The sequence below is a fragment of the Patiria miniata genome, unplaced genomic scaffold (genome assembly GCF_015706575.1).
Source record: "Patiria miniata isolate m_02_andy unplaced genomic scaffold, ASM1570657v1 HiC_scaffold_3, whole genome shotgun sequence".
Classification (NCBI taxonomy): Eukaryota; Metazoa; Echinodermata; class Asteroidea; order Valvatida; family Asterinidae; genus Patiria; species Patiria miniata.
The window spans coordinates 25,367,944-25,381,948 of record NW_024037069.1 but is presented as its reverse complement, the minus strand read 5'-3'; the positions used below and the strand labels follow the sequence as shown (position 1 = coordinate 25,381,948).

At 38.8% G+C, this 14,005-nt stretch overlaps 2 protein-coding genes across 2 annotated transcripts; both read left to right on the top strand.

The window, feature by feature from the left end:
• On the top strand, positions 1-9,909 carry LOC119738569 (NADH dehydrogenase (ubiquinone) complex I, assembly factor 6-like). The gene is made up of 8 exons (XM_038213476.1): positions 1-176; positions 906-1,086; positions 1,846-1,944; positions 2,306-2,408; positions 3,075-3,208; positions 3,752-3,853; positions 4,537-5,027; positions 9,508-9,909. The coding sequence occupies exons 1-7, from the start codon at positions 31-33 to the stop codon at positions 4,720-4,722; spliced, it is 951 nt and encodes a 316-aa protein (XP_038069404.1). The 5' UTR covers positions 1-30; the 3' UTR covers positions 4,723-5,027; positions 9,508-9,909.
• Positions 9,910-10,808: 899 nt separating this feature from the next.
• LOC119738567 (DNA replication complex GINS protein PSF3-like) lies at positions 10,809-11,899 on the top strand. The gene is made up of 2 exons (XM_038213474.1): positions 10,809-11,210; positions 11,594-11,899. Exons 1-2 carry the CDS (start codon positions 10,809-10,811, stop codon positions 11,828-11,830), a joined length of 639 nt encoding a protein of 212 aa, XP_038069402.1. The 3' UTR covers positions 11,831-11,899.
• Positions 11,900-14,005: the final 2,106 nt, after the last annotated feature.

Sequence of the window (14,005 nt, the reverse complement as noted above, 5' to 3'; positions counted from 1 at the left end):
GCCTAGACGACTGCTTACAAAATATTCAAGATGGCAGCTCCCATGAGAAGTCATGCGAAATCGTGCGCCAAAACAATTTTATTCAAAAGGCATTTCAACAGGTGCCCAAAAGTAATAAAACTTCAGCGGAAATCAGCATCAACAGATACTTCTCAATACTGTATGGATTTAGTTCGGTAGGTAGCGCCAAACATCCCGAAAGATCATTTTCTTGCATGATTTGCCTATCGCCAATGACCGCCGTGGCCGGTCATTGAGGTCGGGGGGGGGGGGGGGGGGGGGGGGGGGGGGAGGGGGAGGAGGTTGGGGGGGGGGGGGTCATCAGAGAAATGTTGGCTGACTGATGACAGGCTAAATAATAACAAATAGTTCTTTTCATCAATAAAATTTGTTTTTCGGAATCAGATTGGTTCACAAATGAAATAGAATCTAGGCTAATTTTACATTGCCATCTTGATCATATTCATACTCATACTAAGTCATAGACATGAACTTTATATGATTTTATCAGCTCAAATGACTTCAACAATTGAAAGCAATCTCCTTTAAATTAAAAAACTGTAGTTTCTTAGAAATTTGAACAGTGTTTAAAAAATGCGTTTTTTTCTCACCCAAATTTCCCAAATTAGGTTTTTGTGCACAATTCCCCAAACCCCCACCCCCCCCAAAAAAAATCAAAACCCTGCCCTCTTTCCACAACATTTTCTTTGTTTTTCATCATCACTAAATACTTAGGTGAGTCAAGTAAATTAAGTTAATTAAATTCCCACTCTGGAATAGGATTGGGGCACAGCTACGCTTCATTATTGACTTTTCTCATGTTCATCCCATTTATTAATCTAATTCATTTTTTTATTTCAACTATAAATATTGCATACTTTCTTTCCTGTGATATCCTGTCATAGGAAGAGTGACTATGAGAGTTTTCTCTCTGCCCTCCTTCTACCTCAGTCAGCCAGGGCCTCAGCGTTTGCCCTCCGAGCCTTCAACGTGGAGACGGCCTCCATCAACGACAACGTGACAGAGAAGCACATTGGACTCATGAGGCTGCAGTTCTGGAAGGACGCCATTGCCAAAATTTATGAGGTCTCAAATTGTTTTGTATGATATGTGGCAAAACTTAAGACCAAGGCAATTTTGCAAGTTGTTATTGCTGTTGATTTTGGAAGCTAAGTACTGCTACTACATGTACAAGTTGTCAATAAATGTTTGGACCATTTGACAGATAAAATTCAGACTATTTGGTACATTTTAAATAGTGGGTGTTGGCATTCATTCCCTGCCACAGAAACTTTACCACAAAGCTGTGTAACACATTTCTAACCGTTGGGGTTTAACATTAAATACCTAAATGAATGCATACAAATGTATGCAATATTTGTTTATGCAGTTTTAATATGCAAATACAGAATGGCACACTATATTTAAACCAAATTGGAAAATAGTTTCATTTATCGGATAAGATGTTTCATATTAATGTAATATTTGCTCTCTGTAAGCCAGCATGTTCTATAATATCCTTTGCATTGGTTAACCTTCATTTTCTGTTAAAATAAAATCAGGGGTAGAATAAATTTGACCTGGAACTCAATATGAGGTAAGCTCCCACAGAATAAAAGGTACCTCAAGACTATTTTTCAGAAATTGAACCCCAGAATATTATCATTTACCAGCTGTTATGTATATAAACAGTTCATTACTGTTGTTGAGTTGTACATGGCCCTTAACCTACCCTTCACAAAATTTGCACAACAGTTTGCAAATGCTTCAAGTGTAGTTTGATGGGGCATTCATTAGTATTTACATGTATAAGTATTTATATTCATAAATGTTTTTGGATTGTAGGGAGCACCGCCACAGCAGCCTGTTGCCATGGAGCTGTCCAGAGTTGTGCACCGGCATAAACTATCTAAAAGATGGCTGACAAGAATTATTGAAGCTAGAGTTAGTATGTGTATGGTTGAAGTCGAGTCTCAACAGTGTTGCAACTATTGATTGATAGCTTTTGGTTTTGAAGGCATCTTTCTTTTTTGCCGATTTTGTCTGTAAAGTAAAACAAGATTCATGGTTTTTTTTAAAGTTATAATTTTTGGCCATTGTTGACCAAATTACATGTTATATTTGTTTGAACCAGGAGAAAAGTGGTCATGTGTTTGTGGTTGAAAAATTGTGTCCAATTAAAGGTACATTTTTTAGGTTTCGGTCATAATATATGTATTTTCATGGTTTGTTTGCATTGAACTCCATCAGCATCTTTGTAACTAATTTTGGCCAAATTGATATTTATTTTTTGCCTAATTTTTAGGCTGAGACGCTTGATGCCAAGCCCTATCAGAGTGTGGAGGAGCTAGAAACATATGCTGAAAACACATCCTCCTCCTTACTGTACCTTACATTGGAGGCTTTGGGTAATTGGAACTGAAATAAATGTCTTCTATTGATATTGCAGTAGAGAATCAACATGAAAGATGATGAGAAATCTGGGTTTTTTAAGATGGATAAACGTTAATGTTAATGCACTCCAACATTAATTGAAAGAGGAGCTTTAGGGAAGAACTTGCCAATAAAAAAGGGTTTGCCTCGGAATCAAAAGGCATCGCAAAGACAAAGCATGCCGGTAATTGTAATTGTCTTGCCCTCTCCTCAACACCAGTATTTGTCCCTGCTTAACTTAAAAGGTACTGACAGTAGAATATCATTGCAGTGAAAACATGGATCACCTCCCCCACCCCAACCCTCCCCCCCCCCCCCGAAAAAGGTCCAAAAAGTCAGCCATTTGATTATTTTGTCAAGTGCAAGAGCTAGTAAAATGGGCTTGAATTGCCCCCCAAAAAGTTCCTCTCAAGAATGAGAAAGCGAGATGGTTTTGAAGTTGCCGTTAGTGCCACTGAAAAGACAGCAAAAATAAACTTTGTTGCAATTTCTTCAAATTCACGAGTATTCACACATGGAATAAACTGTCAACAATGAAAAAGTAGTGTGAACCCCAAACTCAAAACTATAACAAGTGTTTTCCAAAAATTGACAATTGTGAGAATATTTAGTGTACTCATGCTGTCTTTTTTTAATTTCAGGAGTAAAAGATGTGAATGCAGACCACGCGGCCAGCCATATCGGCAAGGCACAGGGTATCGTCACATTACTGAGGGCCACGCCGTATCATGTCAGCAGGAGACAGATATTGTTACCCTTGGATGTTACAATTAAGGTAAAAAGAAGTCTTACCTTTGGTCAGGGGGTTACTGATGTATCGGGGGAGCAGCGATTAGTTAAGAAAAGAGAAGTATATTTTGAAAACCTGATTTAAACTTGGACAAGGCAAGCCTAGAAAACCTGGTCCCAGATCGGCACAAAATTCTATTCAATTGATTCAGAATGGCTATTCACTGGAAGTCTTTTCATGCGTCTGGTCTGCAAAATGGGCCGGATTTAGCCAATTCATTGGCATAATGGGGTAATCCTATATGATAGCACTCCCCGGCTCACAAGTGACTGTCGGTCAGTCAGTCAGTCAGTCAAATTCAAATAGGTAAAAAAAAGGACACAGGCTGGTCCTTTGGGACCGGCAAGAAAAACCTTAAACTTTGGTTTTAATTGTTTGAATCGGGTGGATTTTGGAAGACGGGGAGCTAAGAAGGACACTGGAGAAATGTAGCAGAGCTTATCAGATATTTAACTGCACATTTATCTGTTTGCAAAGTTTTGCCTGCTGTTGCCTTATTTTTTTCATTTGTAATTATTTGTTACCCAGCACAATGTGTCCCATGAGGCCATACTACGAGGGAATGCAGAGCAACCTGTGAAGGATGTGATCTATGACATTGCTAGCATTGCTCATGTCCACCTAGAGACTGTGAGTTGAAATTTGACTTGTTTTGGCAAAGAGTCATTTCATCTGCTAGAGACTTCTCAGAATACAAGATGGTAGAGGAACTGGTTCTTGGGGAGTGTTTAAGATTTGATAGGGGTGTAGGGATGTATAGGAGCATGGGCTGTGAACCAGTAGCGATATATGCTCCTCTCCTTACACTCAAGAGGTCACAAAGAGGTCACAGAGGACTTGTAAAAAAGAGATCTACAGTTCGGAAATGTATTTGTATTTTCAGTTTTTTTCACCCTAAGCTATGTGAATTATTCAATGATTCTTTGTACCAGCACTCACCAGAGGTAAAATTCAACTATGAGTATTAATAACACCTTCGATGTAAAAGATAAATGGTTAACTGAGCTAGCAACGGTTTTGTTTGTTTTTTGTTTTTGTGGGTTTTTTTTGGGGGGGGAGTGGTCAACCAACCCCTTTCAATGGGCTCAGAGGTGGGACTTGAGCTCCCCCCCCCCAAGAAAAAGGAGAAAACTATTTCACTCTAATTTCTTCTTTTTATTCAATTGAAATTTTAGAGCAACTGGAAAAAAAGGGTATTTATTTTGTGTTTTTTACTGTAATTAGACATTTACAGAGAAATTGCTAAAAAGATCATCTTTCTAAATAATGAAGCCCATAAGCACTCTAATTGTTCCTTTCTTACCCCTATGCAGGCGCGATCCTTCAAGGCCAGTGTACCCAGAGAAGCCCTACCTGCCTTCCTGGTCACTGCGGCTGTCGAGGCCTACCTCAGACGACTTCAGAAGGTCAACTTTGACGTCTTCCACAAGAACTGTCTCAAGAAGGAATCACTACTGCCTCTTCTACTCTGGTTGCAGAACAAAAGGAAAAAGTTTTAGCCAGAGTAATTTTTATTTTGCAGAAATCCAATTAATGGAATACATAGTTCATTTGAATATTTATGCAGTGTCCAATTAGTGTAGAAGTTTATTAAATGTTTCTTCTAGATACTTTCATCTGGTAGGCATTAACAGAGGTGTAAAGCTCAAAATTTATAAAAACTGTCAGTATTATGTTTATGTAAATCGTTGCACAGATATGCAAATAATTTACAGATTTTAGACTGTAGGTACTGTAGCGAGAAAATCATCCCAATTCCCCTTTTGCACATAAAAAAAACGTTGTTTTTATGGAGTTGGGCAATGTAAGTTTGGAAACATTTATTTCAATGATGTCATTCATTACAATTATGTACAATCATGTATAAATTAAGAAAGGTCAATAGTAATATATATGACAGTTATGTACACAGTGATTACTAATAAGTGTAATATTAAATGACAACAGTTAGGTATAAGGTTAAGCAGACGCTTTTGTGCCCTTACCTATGGACAGACATACAACCAAAGTACTGTAATAAGGGACAAACAAAACACAACGGTAGACAGACAGGACAAGTGTGTGAGACAAGGCCTAAATATTAATGCACATATAACATTTCAATTTATGAATATGATTCGATATAATGATTTTTTAATTTTTTGACAAAGACAGATAGTGAGGGTAACAGTTTAAGAGAATCATCTAAACTATTCCAGTACAAGGTGCCTTGATGAACCACACTGTTTTTTGACATTGACGTCCTATTAAATTGGACAAACAGATTTCCCTTAGCACTACTTCGGGTGTTATATACATGAACATTAGATGCTAAGGTAAAACAAGAATCCAAACAGGACGGGAGTAGATTATGCTTAAATTTAAACATTAATTTTCCTAAATTAAGGTAATATAAGTCATTACATTGTAATATATTTAATTTAGCAAATAACGGAGCAGAATGATCACGATAGCCAGCATTTGAAATTAAACGAACTGCTCGCTTCTGTAAAGTAAGTAATTTGTTACACTTAGATGGCAAACTGCCCCAGGTCAAGATTGAGTAATTTAAATATGGTAAAACAAATGAATTATACAATGTTAATAAAATCTTACTCGGAAGATAATATTTCAAACGATTCATTATTCCAACGTTCTTTGATATTTTTGTCGCTACTTCATCAATATGATGTTTCCAAGTGAGATTTTCATCAATAGTTACACCCAGGAATTTAGTTATCTTAACCTGATTAAGCCTTGAGTTATTTAAATTCAGAGGAACAGATTGTGTGTACTTGTACTGATTGGCACAAAAAATCATATAATTTGACTTGACAACATTAATAGATAATTTATTTGCGAGAAGCCATGTACTGATCTTTTCAAGTTCCATATTTAGGTTACTAATTGCTTCATCTACATTATCGTGAGTGTACAACAAACTTGTATCATCTGCAAATAAACAAAATGTTACAGTGTCTGAAGTATTACATATATCATTAATATAAAGAAGAAATAGTAGAGGACCCAATACGGAACCCTGAGGTACCCCGCACGTAATGAATCGGCTAGTTGAAGTTACAGATTGAAACGATACATACTGGTTTCTGTTACACAGATAGCTTTTCAGAAGGTCCAAAGCTGTTCCCCGCACTCCATAATGATCTAATTTACTTATAAGAATATCGTGATTTACAGTATCAAATGCTTTTGACAAGTCTAAGAAAATGCCTATGGAGAAATTATTTTGATCAATTGCATTACATAATTTATTAACTACATATGATATCGCTAATTCAGTTGAACGATTTTGTCTAAATCCAAATTGAGACTCAGAAAGAATATTATTTTTAGTGATAAAAGATACTAATCGTTTGTAAATAAGCTTTTCAAATAGTTTTGAAAATGTAGATAGGACTGATATGGGTCTATAGTTGGTAATGTTATGCTTACAACCTTTTTTATATATCGGTGTTACTTGGGCTATTTTTAGATCATCGGGAAAGACTCCAGCTGTCAAACACTTGTTAAAGATGTCAGACAAGGGCTTAGCTAAAGAATACCGTGCTTGTTTGATGACAGAAGAACTTAAACCATCAAATCCAGGGGCCTTCCCAGAAGGTATTTTGTTAAGATAGTCAACAACCTCTTCCTTGGTAATAGGTGTAAGAAACAGTGAATTTGGACATTTGTTGCTTAGAAATGAATCAAAGGAAGTGTTACATAACGGGAGTTCACTGGAGAGGCTACTGCCGATGTTAACAAAGTAGTCGTTAAATGCTTCTGCAATTTCCTTGTCATTGTTAATTTCGTTACCATCCTGAAAGAAGTAAGATGTGTTTACGTTTTGCTTGCGCTTGTTAAGTAATGAATTAATAACTTTCCAAGTACCCTTGATATTACCTTGCACTTCGCTAAATTTTGTGTATAAATATTCTTTTTTGGCTAATTTGATTAAAGAATTCAATTTGTTTTTATACAGAGTATAAACAGATTTATTAGTCGCAGTCGGGTTCCTCGTAAATTTTCGGTACAAATGATTTTTTCGTCTGATAGAAATGTAAATACCATCAGATAACCATGGGGATTTACATTTATTGTATCGGCATTTAACATCTTGTAAAGGAAAGTTTTTATTATAAAGTTGTTGGACATTTGATAGGAAATTATTATACATACGATGTATATCGTTTATTGATATTACAGAATCCCAATCAATCATATTTAGATCATAAATGAAGTTTTCAACATTACTGGCATTAAAAGTACGTTTTTGGAATTTGTTGCTGGTTCGGGGACTTTCTTTGACACTGTTGGTTACTAAGAATACGGGGAGATGGTCTGTGACGTCAGTCATCAAAACACCAGAGGAAAGATTCGAAAGGTCATTGGTTAGAATGTTATCAATTAGAGTTGCACTATCAGCAGTGATCCTTGTTGGTTTGTCAATAGTTGGATAAAATGATTGAGATAGAACAGTATTCATAAAGGTCTGCACACTATTGTCAATGTCATACTCAAGTAAGTTGATATTATAGTCACCCATTATATAACATTTTTTATTTTCACTAGATATAAGTGACAAAACAGTACTAAAGCATTCTGTAAAGTTGTTGGTTAAAACACAGGGGGGTTTATAGACAGTTCCAATAATAACATTCGCTTTACCTGTATTTATAACTTCAATAAAACATGATTCAATATCGGAATTGTTAATTGATAAGTCGTTGCGAACTTTATATACCAAATCCTCTTGTATATAAAGTGCAACCCCACCACCCCTCTTGTCTTGTCTACAGGTTCCCTCAATGATATAGTTTGGGATTTGTATTAGAGGGTCATGAATATCATTTAACCAGGTTTCCGATATTCCAATAACTGCAAAATCCTTCCGTAGTAAGTTAATATACTGATTAATGCTTGATACGTTTTTTCGTAAGCTACGAGCATTGAAATGTAATAATTTAATATCGGTGTTCGTAATGAAATGATCACTGAATTCATCCTGGTCGTAGTAATAGCAATTTTTGTCGGGAATATCAAAATTTGTATCTGGATCTATATCAGAAGTCATTCAATAGGGTATTTTTATTGGTTAATTAATAAAAACAAAATCAAAACATATCAAGCACGAAATATAACTCACCAGAATAAGCAGGATAAACTTGTGATGTCGGCTTGTCTCACACTGAGGCACAAATACACACACATAAATACACAAAACAAAGGACATGAATAGAGCAGTGAAGATTAAATGTAAGTGAGCATTGTGATGCATTGTTGACTTCAGGCGTCTCCCTCAAGACGGAATGATCTGAACGGGCCATCTTGGATCTTGTACCTGATCATGGCTGGTACTGACCAAGGAATGTACGCAAAGTGGACCCGCTCCTCTCTTTGAATGCGTCGCAGGTGCATTTCCCTCAGCTGCTTGCGTTGGGCCCTGACTTTGGGTGTGACGTCGTCCGTTATGAAGATGTTGTTGCCCTTGAACTTGTTGTTCTTCAGATGTTTTGCTGCATTCTTTAGGATGAATTGACGATCGCTGTATCGAAGAAGCCGGCAGTGAATTGGTCTTGGGCGTGGTGAGCTGAGTGCTGCAGCTGAGCCTGTACCGGGTGGTGGACCCGTGCGATGTGCCCGGTCGATCTCGATCTCGTCGGCACCCTGGAGCTTTAGATGATTGGCCAAGAGCTCATGGACGAAGCCCTCGCACGATTCCGATCCGGCCTCAGATCTCTCAGGAATGCCTTGGATGACAACGTTGTTACGGCGACTTCGATTGTGGATGTCATCAATCTTGTCTTCGAGGTTCCTGATGATCCGCAGGTTGTACTCGGTTTTTGTGTTGATCAGCTTTTTGATGGCGTCATGACTTTCCTGGACAAACGTTACAGATGTTTTGAGTTCAGCGATGTCTGTGGCATTTGAAGACACCTGCTGGTGGGTCTGTTGGTGCTTAAGCTCTAGGGAGGTCAGTCGTGATTCGATGTTAGTGATTGACGCCAGAACCTTGTCAAGCTTGTCGTCAATGATCGATAGCTTGTCACTGCATACGCATGACGCAACATAGCCGCCATCTTGGTCGCTGTCATTCGGGCTCGGGAGATCTTTTTTTGAGCTGGGTTTTCGGCGACTCCGATGTGCTTTAGTTGCTGGATCCTTGTCAGTCATGGTAAGATGTATCTATCTAAAATGACTGTAAGCAGTAGTGGCAATATTTCTTTCAAAATGACGCAAAATTTATGTAAAAAGAGGGAGAGCGGATAGTACACAACCTTACTCGTCACGCATCACTGATTGAGGTAAAGAATTCATTGTGTTGAAATCCAGTATTTTTGACATGATAAATAAGGCAAAATTTCACTAAAATTGAAATGTTTAAGTTTAAAATTAATCAGGACGATGTATTCTTTGTTGAATAATTTATTTATGGATTGATTGGCTCATTTGATTACAGTTGTTTTCAAGAAATATTAAACTGAACAATTTGTACTGAAAAATTTCAAAGAATTTTGTTTTGGCAGATTATGTCAGGAATTTTGCAAGCTGGCCACTTGGTCAATCTCAGTGAAAACTTGTGTTCAAATGCTTAAAAGCAGTCACTCCGAAATTGTTTGCATGCTGTTCAACGTGAAATTGTACTGGTCAATTTTGAAAAAGGGTGTGCTCCTAATATTAAAATGTGAAACTTTTCTTTAATGTTTCTTTGTGTGTTTGAGTGATGTCCCATTTCAAAGTGCATAACTTATTACATGCGTAAGGAATCACCGAATAAATAATTTTTTTTCCTAGTTTATTCTCAAGTTCTGCTGTTCTCACTACCTCCTAATGTTGTTTATATCGTTGTCCATGCTCCACATTAACCCTTTTAAAAAATTTTTTTATATAATACTTATTTTAACTGGGTAGCCAATTCAGTGGAATCCACTGATCTCCCATGGTGCCCAGTAAAGAGAAGACAATGTGAAGGAATTACAGTTTTAGACGGAGGAAAACCCCAGTAAAATTCCGAGGAAAACCCAATCAACATATTGGCCCAGGCAGGAATCGAACCCGGATCACAGTGGTGGATGGCGAGGAAAGAACCGGTATGCCAACCTGACCCGCTTTCAATTTCATGAAACTGCTCAACAACAACAACCCCCCCCCCCCCCTGCCCCCCCCCCCCCCTCAAAAAATGTTTTCACTTTTATATCATATTATTTTTGCTGGAAGGGATTGTGGCATTTGAAAAAGGCTCAGTTTCACGAAACTGCTCAATCAAAATAAGTTGCATGTATTATAACATTTTTTCTAAGCACAAAATGCCTTGAAGGGGCCTTTTTAAAACGCAGATTAACAGACTTCAGACTACAGGGCCATCACTTCAAAAGAGGGCGCCCTGACAGTTTTGTGGTGCATTTTTCTGGCAGGCCGCTTTTTGGGCCAGAAAAATCATGCACCACAAAACTGTCAGGGCGCCCTCTTTTGAAGTAATGGCCATAGTCTGCTTTCTTCCCATACACTAGTCTTGTAATACATGTAATATACGAGAACGTAAAGGGTACCAGACTTTCCCGCCACTAGCCATAAAATTCAAAACACGCACGGTTTATCTGCAGCGATGGCGTCTGCTCCTGAAATTTATACCCGGTTTTCCAGCAGCACCGACAACTATTACAATATCGAAGACATTCTGGCCTCACAGGAGAAAGTGCCGGTCAAAACAGAACTGCCCATGTATCATTTGGGCTTCCTGAACTCAAGTTCTGACAGTGAACACATTTTGCCGGGTGCCAAAATGGAGTTGCCGTTTTGGCTGGCGACCGGTTTGTGCAGCAGGAAGCGGAAGATTGTCAGCGTGGAGCTGCCCAAGTCTTACCGGGCGGGCTATCGCGAAATCTTCACCGCCGATCCCAACGTGGTAGACCTTCACAAAATGGGGCCGTACTTCTACTCCTTTGGCACGAAACTCTTGTGTTTTGAAAGCACAGAGTCAGATGACATCGCCAGGTCTTTACTTCAGGTTGGTGTGGTTAAATGATTAACTGTGTTACCATACACATCATTGTTAGGCTTCATCTTTCTTTTGGAAAAATTGTTATATTTAGTAGACTAGTATTTTTTTAAAATTGATGTTTGCCTTGCACTCATGGTCACTGCAGACTAATTTGAAGGGGGGGGGGTTCATCAGAAAATGGATAAAACTAAAAAGACTGTCAACAGTCAGGTCGTTAGAAGTTACAGACCTCATACATAGGGGGAATCAGTCAATAGGTGGCGCTATTTGCCTCTATTTCTGACAGCAACATGATTATTCGTGTTCAAATTTAAATTTCTTTTTGTTAATTTGTTAATTAGTTGTTTGATTTCAATTCTGTTGTTTAATTTCTCTTAAATCTCTTTCAGACTTTTGTGGGCCGGTTCCGGCGCATCATGGATAACTCACAGAATGCACTCAACGAGGACATCACTAAACTGATGACCAAGCTGGACGAGATGGAACGCTCATTGTTCCGCGCCGGACAGCAGAGTCTGATGGCCTTCCAGCAGTGGGAGACAAGGAAGATGACCAAGATGGCCGCCTCGGACATGGTGGCTGGTCACAGGAAGCGCAAGAGGGCCATGATGGAGGACGGAGACTAGTTTGAATTTATTTACGCTGAAAACTGATTCTGGGTCGAGAAGTAAATGATTTCTTGAACCGGAAAAAAATCAAACAGAAATTGCTCAAACAAGTCAACTGTAAAGAACCATCTTCAAGTGGTTATTATATTTGACTCATGATGGTGATCATAGTGTTTGTGTTCTTAGGCAAGACTCTGCACTACAATGCCTTCCCCCCACCAAGGATGAAAAGATTCCTGTGAGGATAGTGCACTCTAACAATCTCAAACTGCTATATAAGACTGGGCCCAATTTCACGGTGCTGCTTAACAGTTAGAAGAAAAGGTGTGTTTAGCATAGCAAAAAAAATTGCTAACCCTTAGCACTATTTCACGGCGTGGACGTGCTAACAGTCACGCGTGCATGGAGATTTCTATTGTTACGTCACTAAGTTAAGCAAATTTTTCCTCTGAAGTAAGCGTGCCTTTTGCTGCGCTTATGCTTACGGTCTCCATGAAATAGATGGAGGCTTTGTTAGCAGAAAATCGTGTGCTTAGCAGCGCTGTGAAATTGGGCCCTGATCTCATGGCCTGAAGAACGGATGTATTAAAGCATTTTATAAGAACTACATATTAATTTGACAATACTAGATCCCCCATAGGCCGTACCTGAAGTACTTGGCTACAGCCACTTCCCATAGAGCAATGTGTCATATCCAGCCACAGCCAAGTAATTCAGACACAGCCTTAGTCTTATATTAAGGGAATAAATGTGTGCTCGAGAGATTTTAATCACTCTGTTTAACACGTTGACTGCCGACTAGAGTATACTCGTAGTCACAGGTGTACCGAATTTTGCCACTACGAGTATACTCGTAGAAAACGGAAGGTTTTTGTATTGTAAATTGAATACACTGGCATCACTGATAACGCAACAAAAACGCTGCTGGCAATGCTGAGGACATACATCTATAAAATGTTTATGTCAACATAATTTGTTTTCGTGTTTTTTTCTGGTAGAAATAAAATCAGAAATTGGCAACATTTGAAATGTCGTGTGCCACCTTGTGTACATTATTTTCAATCAAGAGTGCAAAAGAAATTCTTATACAGCCAATACTTTGCATTTAGACTTGTGGCTTTTCAAAAAGGTTTGATCACATTGGTCTATCCGCCTGGGGGTGTGTGGGGGGGGGGGGTGGGCAGGAGGGCAACTTGCCTTGCCTCTGGGGACATTTTGCCCTTTTTCAGAAAATGAAAGTGAAAAATGAAGGGCCCCCCCCCCCCAAAAAAAACACACACATAAATAACAATGAGAACAACTTATCCATTCGCCCCCGCCCAAAATCAGTTTGATTAATTTCTTATATTTCTTGACAGTTCTGATTTCTGATTGTATGATGCCACTCGAAATGTCCGAAGAAATCACTGGATCGCTTCTTCCATCAGGCAAAGAATCCCTACTTTCACCAGTTTGTGATTCATCCGAATCACTGTCATTCGTGGGCATTTCTGAAGTTTCATTTCCGTCAGATTCGGCAACAGAATTCATATCATCATCATCGCTAGCGCTGTCAGAATTCATCATGAGATATCAGTGTTGGAGCAAAGGCTTTGACCCTCAAGGCCAAGGCCAAGGCTTTGACCCTCAAGCCTCGAGGCAAAGGCCAAGGCTTAACCCTCAAGGCCAAGGCCAAGGCCCTGTTTTATGAAATGACCACTGATATAGAACTAATTATAGTCACATGAGTGACACATCATCACGCAAGGGCGGATCCAGAACACAATTTTTTTGGGGGGAGGCCAAAGAAATTTTGGTCCCCCCCCAAAAAAGTGGGTCAAAATATCACGGCTTGGGCTTCGGGGCCCGCTTAAGGGCCCCGAAAATTTTTGGATTCGAGATGCTCTGTGGTGCGATTTGAGGCAATTTCTGGCCATTTTAACCGATGTTTTTTTAGGAAAAGATGGTGGTGTACTCATTGCCTGCCTTTATTACGACGTCACATTAAAAAAAATGGGGGGGGGGGGGCATGGCCCCTTTTGGCCCCCCTGGATCCACCCTTATCATCACGAATTGCTCGTTATGAAGAACAACATTTCTTTAATTGCAATCAACATGCTCGCATAGGCCTACACCGTTTTATGACTGCACTGTATCTATTAAAGTATAAGTTCAGGTCTTCAATATGGTTTAACTAAACAAAATAATGATTTA